The sequence below is a fragment of the Halichoeres trimaculatus genome, unplaced genomic scaffold (genome assembly GCF_033239565.1).
Source record: "Halichoeres trimaculatus isolate MK-OKI-2021-1 unplaced genomic scaffold, fHalTri1.1 fHalTri1_scaffold_8, whole genome shotgun sequence".
NCBI classification, from domain to species: Eukaryota; Metazoa; Chordata; class Actinopteri; order Labriformes; family Labridae; genus Halichoeres; species Halichoeres trimaculatus.
In genome coordinates, this window is record NW_027437186.1 from 18,812,233 (window position 1) to 18,825,839 (window position 13,607).

Here is a 13,607-nt window from a genome sequence, read left to right on the forward strand (position 1 = left end):
GTTCTTTAACAAAGCCACCAGTAAAATGTTACTTTTTGGAAATCATTGTCTTGACCATATTTAATTTGCTTTATTAATTTTCATATTTTTGAGAGATGTCTACTGGTGTCAGATTTACATGATGTCAGATCAACCAAAAGTGAACAAGATGTCTTGTGATTTGTGACTCATCTAAACTGTTATTGTTTCACCACATTTGTTTCCTTTTCAAAGATGATTGAATGAAATAACTCTAGATAGAGCTGTTTTGTTTTTTTTTACATAGCAAACTTCATTATTTTGTGGAAATATTGTCAGAACGCATCAGACCATGAGCTCAGAAATGAATGACACACATATATAGTGAGGACTAGTTCCTCTTTATTTTGGACACACTCTTAACTAACAGTAAAATCTCTTTTCTAGAACGCCATCGAGGAATGGCAGGCTGTCTTCTACATCGCTGCTGCCATCAACCTGTTTGGAGCATCAGTGTACACTCTGTTTGGCAGAGGAACTGTGCAGCCCTGGGCCATCACATCATCTTACTCTCATGGAGACTGAGGCAGAGCATGATAACCAGACTTGTCCATGTAATGATTGATCAGGTTGAAGTTCTCAATCAAAGACTTATCTACAGGTATCTACAGGTATTTTTATCAAGGGATGTTCTAGCTGTGCTGGTGATTTTGGCACAGCTAACTAACAGTGGGTAACAGCCATACTCAACTCTAATCGTTCCTTACTGTGACTATGGGTCTCAAGAGTTTGTTAACACATGAACCTACATTTACAGCAATGAATACTGAAGATATGGATATTTATCAGATATAAAATAATTTTTGGGCACAACAAACAACCCTTACTTGCATTTCCAAAGACATGATTATCAGAAAGCAGTTTTTGTGTGAATGTAATAGTAATGGGTGAACAGTCAGCTAGGCTAGCCAAACACTTTCTGACTTTCTGGCATTATGAATACAATGGTGTAAGCTGTGAACAAAAACTCCCACTGTAGTTCATTTCAGTTAGCCAACTCACTGGGCTCAGTTGTCAACTTCGTCTTCAAAGCACTTTTTCTTACCCTTTAACTCCACAGTAAAATCCTTTTTCAGTTGTAGTGCCAAAAGAAAGCTTACTTTTATTTGTGCTTGGAAAATCTGGTACCACTCATAAGTTACTTTGCAACCCAACAGTGCCAGTAAGTGTAGCTTTTTAAATGTTTTAATGCTCAGACCTTATAACGTGAAATGTGAAATCTCAAACAGGACAAACGTTCGATATTATCTTTTTTAAGACAAAATTATGTGAACACAGCACTCACAAACACCTGCCTTATAGTGAAGCCTCCTTAAAAAAGCTTTGAAGCTCTTTATCTTTTACATGATTAAAAATGGACCATTTTTTATATTGGGCACGTACGAGATTTTATGTGCACAACAATATGTACTGACTTCCTGTGTAATGTCCACCAGGCACCTCTTTGATTTCAGGTAGCAGCCTTCAACTTGTGCATCATGAAAGCATGGGTTAGGATATTTTTATTTATGACACTAAGAAGATTCAAACATGTTAAGAGCACTCTAATGTAGGGAAGCTAAAAGTGCTTGAGAGATGTTCCTGGTGGAGTTACTCAATTCAAGGAATTTGCACTTTGTGTCAATTCTCAGGTATCTTCTGTCTTAAGGTGATTGATAAAGATGTTTGTTTACTTTAGTATATGAAGTGATCGGCTTTATAGAAGTATGTTCTCTCTAGTTTTTAGTACCAACTGCATTGGATCTCATTTTTTTAAATGTTTGCAAATAGCATGGTCACCAAATGCATTGTGTTGTCTAAACTTTTCCCCATAACCTGTTCAGTTACAGTGCAGGTTGCACTCTTTTAGGCCAAATGATGAATTAATCACAGTGTACATTCTGTGTATTTTTCATCTCAAACAGTGAATCCAGAGAGATAAATGAAAACCATTCCACAGGGAGTGAATTTGTTTTTTTCTACTCAGCAAGACACGATATCAACACGGTTATCAACATAGTTTTAGATTTAATGCACTTGTGCCTTAAAACATGAGCTTATGGGTGTCAGACAATTAAGGCCTGTTGATTTTTCTTGTTGATAATGGGTTCTTTTAGTTTCTGATTTGAATTATTTCATGTTTACATTAGTTTCTGTATACATAGGAGAAAGGGACTTTTATGTGATATGTATGCGCACACTGTACTATGAGGGTGATTATTGTAAACCTTCGAACTGGAAGTATTACAGAAATGTGTCTTATATCACTGCCTGTATTGTAAATTCATCATTACATACAGATGTTCCCATGTTGTATTGTGCTGGGTTTTTATTTGGCTATCTTTCATATTAGAGATAGATAGATAGATAGATAGATAGATAGATAGATAGATAGATAGATAGATAGATAGATAGATAGATAGATAGATAGATACTTTATTAATCACTTTGGAAAGTTCCCTCAGGAGATTCAGGAGTGAAACGGATTGAATAGTCTTAATATATTACTTAGAAAAAAGTGAAAATGGGTCAAATCAAACAACACAGAACAATCAGAAACTTTAACTTACAAAATTTTTGGAGTGCAAATTTAAGAAAACGACAAATTTTCCTGGTGCTACTCCACTTAAATTTCTTACAAACCTAACCCAGTAAAGCCTGACCCATCTTACAAACCCTCATGTTACATGATACGTTGGGCAACAAAGGGTTAAAATATACTAAAGAACTTTTTAAAATTAAAATTTAATTTCAGTATGGCTGCACACGAAAACTTGAAGCTGTTTCTCATTTCGTGGTACTTCCCCCTTCAGAAATCCGCATCCTGAGAAACCAGCAGACAGGAATACAGATGGACTCACTTGTAAGACGGTAAAGGGCACACTGCCTAATTTTAATCCACCCAGGGAGCGTCTGGAAGGGTTAGCGCTCCACCTGCTGCACGTGACAGGACGCTGCTCACTCTATTTGTTTCCCGCCAGACACCAGACTATCACTATGTTTATAAGATTGTGTTAAATTCCAAACCCTCTGACCAGTTTTAGCTACTGGGTTCTCTGTGGTTTTTACTATCATCTGAAACACTTCTAAAAAATAATGCAGACTGAACAGCGACAACAAAAGCAATGGTATGTAAAGGATAATTACGTGTATATCCCTAAAGTGAATGAAAGCTATCAGGCTCTTTCATATTTTGGACTGAAGGATAGCACAGTACATTCAAACACAGTTTGTGTCCGATAATGGAACCCCCACCAGTGTCCTATGATAAACTCGGTTACGCTAACTTCCCCCGGTCCCTCGTTGTGATGCTGTAGTCACAGCAGCGAGCGCGCGCAATTACGCAACACCCCCGCCTGTCCTGTGCGCTATAACCGGATCAGCGTCTCTCCTCAGCTCCATCGGTCCTGCACCCAACCTGATACCGGCCGTCTCTCAGGTACGACACAGCACACGAAATTATGCATTGAGGCAAAACATCGCTCTTGATTGATGATGTCTAAAAGTATCAAAATGCGCAGCGAGCCTTCAAGCTGTGTTTTGGGATTGTTGACGTGATGCAGGAAAGAGGGCAGACGGCTGCTAGTTAATACGCATCCAGGCGTCAGTTAGAGAGCAGATGACTGAACATGGCGGAGGGGTGACATTTCCCTTAAATCCTGTAGACACTGGATTTAACGCAGATGCTGCAAAAACTACCACGCATTCTCTGCTGCTTTATCATCATCTGTGTATCAAAGCGCACTGCGGCAGCGACTGTGGCGTTGAGTAAGAGTTTAAAAAAGCGCGTGTCAAATGTGTCTGTCCTGGATCTGAGTTCACCTGTACAAGTCTTGCCAAGATCATGTGGGGATTCATATTACAGTTGGATTAAAGCTATTGGGCTTTAAAGCTTGTGCGAACTACATCCAAATCAAATCAAATAAACCCTCACTCTAGGATTACTAAGAAGAAGATTCACATGTGCATACGTGAGTTCTTCTATTCCAGATAACACTCCTGCAGAGTTGACACCAGTTTGTGTCCTCTCCCCTGCATTAACCTGTGTGAAATGCACTGCAGTGTCTGAGAAATGGCTGCTTCACTATCAGCAGACAGGACCTGACAAAATGGTGGATTCAGACTAGGTTGGAGTGGAGCTGTTGTAAGTCGGTGCTTGTGAAAAGAAGATGGTGCTTGGAAACATCAGAGCTCTGTTGTCCTGTGCACAGCCAAGCGGGGCAGGAGAGCAGGCTGGATGTGAAAGATGAGAGCAGGGGTGTGGATGGATGGAGGAGTCCAGGGTAGGAGGGGCAGGGGGCTTTTTTTGCTTTGCGCAGTTTGGTGGCCATGGACACTGTTCTTCTGAGATACTCCACTCAGGGGAACATCTTTTGCCCAGCAGGTGCATTTTAACTATTACTGCATCTACAGGAACACAGACACACAGAGACAGCACAGTCCAGTAGTCTGAGGGATAATGAACTTTAAAAGAAATTCTTTTCCTGTGCAGCGTGTCAGTTTTTTCCACACAAGTTGTTTGTGGATGCATTAGCTCTCCACTCCTGTTTATCTCTAGTTTTGCAACCAATTCCTTGAATATTCATCTATGCAATTCATTAGAGCCCAAGAATGTCATGAAACTTTTCTACCCTTGAAAAACATTTCTGTAAATGATCCAGTCACAGGATTCTGAGTCCTGGCCTGTAAACCATCTGTGTTCTGTATGGACTGTAATTCAACACTGCTTTCAGCACACAGACTGTCTTGTGACTCCAGCCTGCTCCAGTCACAATGGGAAAGGAGAAACTCCACATCAACATTGTTGTGATCGGCCATGTGGACTCCGGAAAGTCCACCACCACAGGCCACCTCATCTACAAATGTGGGGGTATTGACAAGAGAACCATCGAGAAGTTTGAGAAGGAAGCTGCTGAGGTATTACCTTCTAAGATCCACTAATTTCTTTCCCTCCAGATCGTAACCCCAACTCCTGTCGTTACAAGTTTTCTCCGTCATAAACCAACCACTGTGTGCTGTTATTCTTTAGATGGGGAAGGGGTCATTCAAGTATGCTTGGGTGCTGGACAAGCTGAAGGCAGAGAGAGAGCGTGGCATCACCATAGATATCTCACTGTGGAAGTTTGAAACCAGCAAATACTATGTGACCATTATTGATGCCCCGGGTCATAGGGATTTCATCAAGAACATGATCACCGGGACCTCCCAGGTATGTAACGTGAGGAAGCTTGTGTGTACTGTGCATGCTAAATGAAGAAGCCATGGTGTCTTTTTGTAAGTCTCTGGGAAGACAATCAACTTTTAATAAACGGTGAGTTGCTCCAGTAATGGTTTCATCTTGCGTCTTTAGGCAGACTGTGCTGTGCTGATTGTGGCAGCTGGTGTGGGAGAATTCGAAGCAGGTATTTCCAAGAATGGGCAGACCCGTGAGCACGCCCTCCTGGCCTACACTCTAGGAGTGAAGCAGCTCATTGTGGGCATCAACAAGATGGACTCCACTGAGCCAAACTACAGCCAGAAGCGTTACGAGGAGATTGTGAAGGAAGTGAGCACCTACATCAAGAAGATCGGCTACAATCCAGACACTGTTGCCTTTGTACCCATTTCAGGCTGGAATGGAGACAACATGCTCGAGCCTAGCCCAAATGTAAGGAGAACTAGTCAAATGTTCATGCAAATAACATACCATGAGTGTGAGCAAGGGCTGTACGGTGGCGCAACTGCTAGCGCTGCAGCCTCACAGCAAGAAGGTCACCGGTTCAAATCCCCACCTTGGCCGGTGGGCCTTTCTGTATAGACTTTGCATGTTCTCCCTGTGCATGTGTGGGTTCTCTCCGGGTACCTCCCACAGTCCAAAAACATGCTCATCAGGTTAATTGGTCACTCTAAATTGTCCCTAGGTGTGAGTGTGTGTGAGTGAATGGATGTCTGTCTATGTGTCAGCCCTGCGATTGACTGGCAACCAGTCCAGGGTGTACCCTGCCTCTCGCCCAATGATTGCTGGGATAGGCTCCAGCCACCCGCGACCCTAAAACAGGATAAGCGGTATAGAAAATGGATGGATGGATGGAGTGTGAGCAAGACATGCACATTGTCAAATTTGAATAGTGATTTGGATGGCTAGAGCCAGGGAAAGCCAGTTTCTGTGACTTTCTGTGTAAAGGCCTGGCTACAAAGACTGAGTTTAACCTTTAACTTTCTCCCTTGGTATCATCATTCATAAAGCTGTGTCATTATTGATGATTAAATATTGTGTATTGGCAAAGGTACAGAAAAGTCATTTCAACCTCTTCTGTTACTTTTTTTTTAACTGGGATCATGAACTTCATGAAAACTATCTTTTCAGATGACGTGGTTTAAAGGATGGAAGATCACCAGGAAAGAAGGCAATGCATCAGGAACAACACTACTGGAGGCTCTGGATGCCATCCAGCCCCCAACCCGTCCAACAGACAAACCTCTGCGTCTACCCCTGCAAGATGTGTACAAGATTGGAGGCATGAGGCTCACTTACTTACTATTAAGACAGACGTAAAATCTAAACACTATGGGAGCAGGAGGCGTTGTCCTGGAAATGCTACAGACATTGAATTTGCATGGTAATAATCATTTGAATGTCCTCCTCTGAATGGTCTCTCTGGTCTCAGGTATTGGCACAGTACCCGTGGGCCGTGTGGAAACCGGCATACTAAAGCCTGGCATGGTAGTGACCTTTGCACCTGTGAATGTGACTACCGAAGTGAAGTCTGTGGAGATGCACCATGAGGCTCTGACTGAAGCTCTTCCTGGTGACAATGTGGGCTTCAATGTCAAGAATGTTTCCGTCAAAGATATTCGCCGGGGTAATGTTGCTGGTGACAGCAAGAACGACCCACCACAGGAGGCTGCCAACTTCACTGCTCAGGTAAATACTGCCAGGGATTGTTTTATGAAACATGATTGTCTTTCACCTCTATCAACCATTCTGGTGATAGAACTATTTCAAGTCCAACAACATACATTTTTTTAATCTACTTTGATGTTTTGTTAAAAAGAAACAGCTCGCATAAGCTCTAGCTTGCAAATCACCAAACTAGCAAACAGCCTAATCCTCCTAATGAACTTATTTGACAAGAATGAAATGGTCTATGCTGTCTGTGTGGTCTGATCGCTTTGTAGGTGATCATCCTCAATCACCCAGGTCAGATCAGTGCTGGTTACGCTCCTGTGCTAGACTGTCACACGGCTCACATTGCCTGCAAGTTTGCAGAGCTCAAGGAAAAGATTGATCGGCGCTCTGGCAAGAAGCTCGAGGATAACCCTAAATCTCTCAAATCTGGAGATGCTGCTATAGTGGATATGATTCCTGGCAAGCCGATGTGTGTCGAGAGCTTTTCTGAATACCCTCCACTTGGTGAGTTTAAGTAGAAAACAGAATCAAAGACACTGAGATCCTACCAGGGTGAGGCATAATCCAAAATATAACTTTATGTTCCTCATCTTCCAGGTCGCTTCGCAGTGCGTGACATGCGTCAGACTGTGGCCGTCGGTGTGATTAAAGGTGTGGAGAAGAAGGTCTCCACCACTGGTAAAGTTACCAAGTCTGCCCAGAAGGCTCAGAGGAACAAATGAATGTTGTGCTACTCTGCCGACCCCAAGGTCTCCCATGGCAGGACATCAGTCATCCAACTTCATCCCACAATTGGCTGCTTCAACATGATTATCAAAGACTGGTTAATCATCACAATGCATCGCAAAAGCATTCGAAGGAAAGAACAATATTAAGATCTTAAATCCTTGAGGCGGCACTCCTGACTCCATTTAAGTGGTTAGATTACCATTACTTACAATGTAATATCAAACAGATAGTTTTAATCGTACACTATTGATTTGATTCATGGCAATACCTTTCTGTGATAAGAAGACATTGAACTATTAGAGGTACTGAAATGTATCATCTCTCTAGCTACCTGGAGTGCAGGTACTGGTCTGTTTATGTAGTACATGTTGTCTTGCTTTTAGTGTTTGTTTGCAAATACACAGTGCTCTTTAGGAGCCTTAGGCAAGAAGTTAGACTATATTCTTCTGAGAAGTAGATAAGTAGATCTTTGTGATTTGTTGTGTTTTAGCTTTAAAAAGCACTTAAACAAATGTTTCAAATGTATCCTTCACAGGGGGCTCTGGGGAGACCACCTGTTGGTTCTTAAAGCACTTTGATTGGAGTTTTGCTAACTTTGCACTTGCACTGGAGAAGCTTAAATTGGCATAAGCTACTGCACCTTACTGTAAGATGGCATGAGCCTCTTTGCAACATTAAACATGTTTCAACCAAACAACTTTGATGAGATCAATTTTTTTTCTTAATGTGTGGCAAGAGTATAATAGTTAACTAAAACAAAACTAAAAACGAAAACTAAAATTTAAAATACATTGCAGTTAACTCAAACTAATAAAAACTAAAAAAGAAAAGAAAAACAATAAGTAAACTAAAATTGTATCTTGTGTTCACAAAACTAACTGAAACTAAAATTACGGAGAAAATACCCTTAGTTTTAGTTTCTGACAATGCTAATAGCCTTTAGGATTTAAATTAATCCAACACATTTTCCCCACCAATTTTACAACAGTTTTCGGCAGTTGTCAGTGCTGTACAGCACCCAGTGTACTGGGACGTGCTTGTTTACTGCACTGACTGGCTGTGCTCTGTGCTGCAACAAAACATGGTGGAGCAATGAATCAGAGCATCTGTAATAGTTTAATTGCATGTGAGTCTGACTTTAATTGTAATTGTCCTAAAGTCTGTCTTTCTTGTTAGAGTCCAAGTTTCTAATTATTAAATCTCATATTATGTTGTTTTATATAATTTTAGTCTAAATTAATTTTATGTAATTTAGGCTTACATTATTTTTATATAATTTATGTTTATATTTTTAATATTAAGTTTATATTATTTTTTTTGTGTTGAAGGCAGCAGCCAACAGTTCAGTATCAGCATTGACTGAGCAGTGAGCTCTATGTTGGACTTGAAAATAAACAGTATCACAAAATATTGACTCTGACCTTTTTCAATCCTGCACCTGGTTAATAAGGTATGAAAAAACAAAAACTAAACTAAAACTAAGCTTTGTTGCAAAAATCAAAACTAAATAAAAACTAGAATGCCTGCTCTAAAACTAATTAAAACTAAACTGTAATGGAAAAAAATTCAAAACTAACTAAAACTAAACTATAATGACAAATACAAAACTATAATAACCTTGGTGTGTGGTAAAGTGACAAACACACTGAACTTTCAATAAGACAAACAGAATCATAATCTATCTCCCCTCAATACACACCTTCGTCCACAAGAGGTAGCTGTTAGTCTATAAATAGAACAGCATGTTGTCTAGGGGTGTGTTCTTGCTGACTTTCCGGAAACATTTGTGGTTTATTTTTGACCGGGCGCATTCATTCTTTTATTCAACCACCATGACTGGGAGAGGGAAACCACGTAAGACGAAGAGTCTTGATGAGAGTAAAATCAGCCAGGATGAAATGAATCCACCAACTCTTTCCAAAAGACTTGAGAAGGGCTTTTCACAAGACAGAGTAAATGGCACTGCAAAGGAGCAGAAGAAGAAGAAAAATCCATCTGAGGAGATCCCCCAGGAAGCAAACAACAGTCATCACAGGACACCGGCAGACCGCATAAAAGCTCCCGCAAAAGTCACAAATCCAGAAACTTGTACCAAGAGGGAAAAAACAACCCAGCAATCTCTGGAAACCATGACAAAAACGAAACCTGTAGCACAGAAGGACACTGCAAAGGCAAGTAAAGAAGAATCAACTGATAAAAAAGGAAAAATATTGCAGCAGTCTTCAGAGGACACCACTGAGACGAAGCCTGAGGCACCAAAGACCCTAAAAAAGGCTTCGATAAAGGCTACCAAAGCAAAACCCTGTGGTGGTGAGGCAAAACTACCACACCAGCCTTCAGAGGAGACCACTGAGATGAAGCCTGAGGTACCAAAGACCCTAAAAAAGGCTTCGATAAAGGCTACCAAAGCAAAACCCTGTGGTGGTGAGGCAAAACTACCACACCAGCCTTCAGAGGAGACCACTGAGACGAAGCCTGAGGTACCAAAGACCCCCCAAAAAGCTTTAATAGAGGGCAAAACAGCAAAACCTTGTGTGCCACCAGAGAAGTGTGCAGATGAAGCTGCTATAACTTCTGTCCTCTGCAAAACTCTGGACAAGTTGAAGATTAAGACGAGTGCAAGATCAGATGCATCAGAGGTGGTCAATAATCTAATCAAAGATGTAATCAAACATATGAAAGAGAACACCACTACCTTTCAAGAAATAGAACAGCCACTACGTACTGGAAGTTACTACGAATATCTCAAGGTAAGTCTGATTAGTCAGGGTTCAAACATAAAAAACACTGTTTCATTTTGTTGAATATTAAGAGGTAGAGGTCAAAAAGTGGAGTATAACACTCACATTTAAAGATCTGTTTTAGTATTTCAGCATGTCTTAATATGTACAGATTTCCAACCCTGATGAATTTGATGTGATGCTACCCATTCCTGTTGATCGAGTGGACGTTAAACCCTTTGGAGATGATGGAGCCTTCTACAGTGTGGGCTTGAAGCGTGGCAAGAGTCCTTTGAAAAAGTTCCAAAAGGAAGACACCTTATCTGCCAGCCAAATGCTCGACGAATTCAGGGAGGAGGTGAAGAAATGTGCAAAGAAATATCCAGGTGTGTATGAATCTAGCACTTTTAAATCCCACTCTAAAATTACGACAGAAACAGTTCTGTCTACTTGCTCACTTTCTTCTTTTTCTTCTTCAACCCCTGGTTTGGTTTTTCAGAATGGAAATTGACCAGAAAGAAAGCAGGCTGCCCTGCAGTGACCCTGACAACAACAGTACAATCAATCGAGATTTCCCTGGACGTTGTCCTCAGTCTTGTGGTTAAATCACACTGGCCCTCTTTCACTGATGATGGCCTTAAAATAGAAAGGTGGCTGGGTTCCAAAGTAAGGCAGGAATACAGGTGGGAGCCATACTACCTTGTCCCAAAATATGAAGGCAGGGGCAACGTGGAGAACAATGGTGTTCTTGCCAAAGGTAAGTTCCTTGCTGCATGAACAGAAAACAGTGATAAACACGATCACTCTGAATCTTTGAACAAGTATGCATATATAACATAATATTTCAAGCTCATGCCCAGGCTCTTCATGTTTGGTATCATTTAAAATAAACCTGGGTCCAACAGAGAAGATCATTCAGAAAAAAAAGCAACTACCTACTGCATTCAGCAGTTTCACATCATGTTAATTTGTCACAATTTTCTACAAATGCCAAATCATGAATGATGTTTCTGGGGAAGAAAAGGGAAGCTTCAAGTTCCTCTGCCAATAAAGCACTTTTGTCACACAGATGTCTGGCGGGTTTCGTTTTCTCATATTGAAAAAAAAATCATGAAGAAACACGGCTCAGACAAGACATGCTGTGAGAAAGCCGGAGAACGCTGCTGCAGGTGAATTTATTTCTTTCAGATTTGAAAGTCTGAACAATTATCACACTTAAAATCAAGCAAAGAGAGAGTATCTTTGTGTTTGCAACCAGTTTAAAAGTTTCCCTTTCTTCATATCTTCTAAACACAGGAAAGACTGTCTGAAGCTCCTGAAGCATCTCCTCAGTCAGCTGAAAGAGGAAGACTCTTCACTCAACAAGTTCTGCTCCTACCATGTCAAGACCACGCTGCTGCATGCCTGCTGCACAAGAACCAAAGACACTGAGTGGAGGGTATCAGATCTGAGCCGGTGTTTCCTGCAGCTCCTTGACGACTTTGTAGGCTATCTGGAGAGAGGCGTTCTAAAAAACTTCTTCATCCCCTCCCAAAACCTGCTCTCTGGTCCCAGCAAAAAGAAGTGCACTGATCTGGCTGCTCGAATCAAAGAGGAACGCAGCAATGGGTTTCCCATCTTTAAGAGAAAACTCAAAACAATGTAAGTGTTTGACCTGCACTTTCTGATCTCTTGATTTTAAAAAAGAAGACAAACAAAAGGGGCAGGAGGTAGCAAATTGGCATTAACAAGAACATTTCATTTATTTATCTATTTATTTTTGTGGTGGGGATTTTATCCTGTTTTTTCATTGTGTTACTGCCCTATTTTTTTATTGCATGTCCCTCTGTGTCTGCAGGTGAACTCAATGATTAAGAGAGTTCATGTAGTTCTGGGCTTTTAAAAGCTGCTGCTGCTTTTTGCAGTAATGATGATTTGGGGGCCTGCTACCTCTCTACTTCTTGTTTGGTTGTGTTGTAGTTTTGTGTTGAAGGTTTCTCTTACATAATAAACTATGATTAAGTGTTTAAGATGTTCTTTTGTGATTCCTTTTTGGTACTTTTGTGGACAGTTGTTGCCCCACAGGGCTGCCTGGAGTTTTGGCGCAATCAGAATTAGAAGTACTTCATTAATCTCCAGGTGGGGGGGGGATTTTGGTGTTACTAGTTGCTTATCGCACAGTGCAGCAGTCAGAAATACAAACAGGAATAAAAAATAATAGGATAATAAAATAGACAATAAAATATAATGAAATAGAATAAGTACTAAAATAAGCAGAAAAAAGTCAACACAAACAAGTAAGCAAGCATACATTATAAGCAATGCATGCTTATCAAAAGTTTCCTCATTTAAACCCTTTTAAATGATTTTATGACATTTATTCAGTATTCTATTATTTTTAAAAAGTAAGACTTGAAAGGAAAAAACCCACAAATTTATCATAGCCTTGAAATGAAATCTTACAATAATAGTAATGTAGGTGTTCTGTTAAGTAGAGCTACTTATCAAGAGGGGTTAAATGTACCCGCTCTTCACATACCTGTGTATGTGCACAGCCACAATCCTGGATGCTTGTCACCACTGGAAGCATAATTTTACCTTTGGATAAATGATATCAGTCTGTGGAGATATGGTTATACTAAACTATAAATATATTTTGGTTTGTTGAAATATGCTTATCCATAAATCTATGAGAACAAGGTTATTTGAGAGCACCAAAATGCATTTCTCTTACAGTTAGATTTATCCCAGTTATCACCAACTAAGCAAGTGCAGTGCAAAGTTATAACCTAAAATGTACATTCCCCCCGGAAGCTCAGCTCTGCAGACAATGCTAAATTAAGCACTGTTACTGCATTGTATCTAACACTAAACACACCCTATATTCAGGCTGTATGTTTCTGATCAACTCGAACACACAAAAGATATTTTTGCTTTCTTGTACCAAAGTAACTGCCATTCTTATGTTTCATTTTTTGACTTTACAAGGAGTCTGAATCTGGAGACAAAGTCTGTGGTATTCAGTACGTTTTCCGGAGACATTTAAGACAAAGTAGCCAGAGGAAGCACTGACTGACAGTATTCATTTTCACCAACCGTTTAAATTAACTTTGTTTTAATCTCAATAATTATAAAACTTTGATAGCATGATATCATACTTGGGTAGCTATAAAGGTACTGCAGTTGCACAAGTGCCCTCACTTACACTTAACACATAAGCTTCACTTTTCCATTAAGTTTCAGTTCCCTTTTTACCATCTGAAAACATAAAGCCCATACATGACATCTTTGTA

General features: G+C 40.3%; 3 protein-coding genes across 3 annotated transcripts in view; all 3 read left to right on the plus strand.

Moving 5' to 3' along the window:
* slc17a5 (solute carrier family 17 member 5) overlaps positions 1–2,254 on the plus strand; it is a 9,498-nt gene extending 7,244 nt beyond the window's left edge. Inside the window, exon 11 of the mRNA XM_074675223.1 lies at positions 406–2,254. Within this exon, the coding sequence (XP_074531324.1) occupies positions 406–543 (138 nt within the window). The 3' untranslated portion in view covers positions 544–2,254. The remainder of the gene's footprint in view (positions 1–405) is intronic.
* A 1,024-nt stretch (positions 2,255–3,278) lies between these two features.
* Positions 3,279–8,727, plus strand: eef1a1a (eukaryotic translation elongation factor 1 alpha 1a). Its single transcript, XM_074675234.1, has 8 exons — positions 3,279–3,436; positions 4,731–4,914; positions 5,027–5,206; positions 5,348–5,644; positions 6,344–6,494; positions 6,645–6,901; positions 7,156–7,390; positions 7,484–8,727. The coding sequence occupies exons 2-8, from the start codon at positions 4,771–4,773 to the stop codon at positions 7,606–7,608; spliced, it is 1,389 nt and encodes a 462-aa protein (XP_074531335.1). The 5' UTR covers positions 3,279–3,436; positions 4,731–4,770; the 3' UTR covers positions 7,609–8,727.
* Positions 8,728–8,949: 222 nt separating this feature from the next.
* On the plus strand, positions 8,950–12,166 carry cgasa (cyclic GMP-AMP synthase a). The gene is made up of 5 exons (XM_074675233.1): positions 8,950–10,365; positions 10,508–10,721; positions 10,835–11,092; positions 11,405–11,504; positions 11,632–12,166. Exons 1-5 carry the CDS (start codon positions 9,358–9,360, stop codon positions 11,978–11,980), a joined length of 1,929 nt encoding a protein of 642 aa, XP_074531334.1. The 5' UTR covers positions 8,950–9,357; the 3' UTR covers positions 11,981–12,166.
* Positions 12,167–13,607: the final 1,441 nt, after the last annotated feature.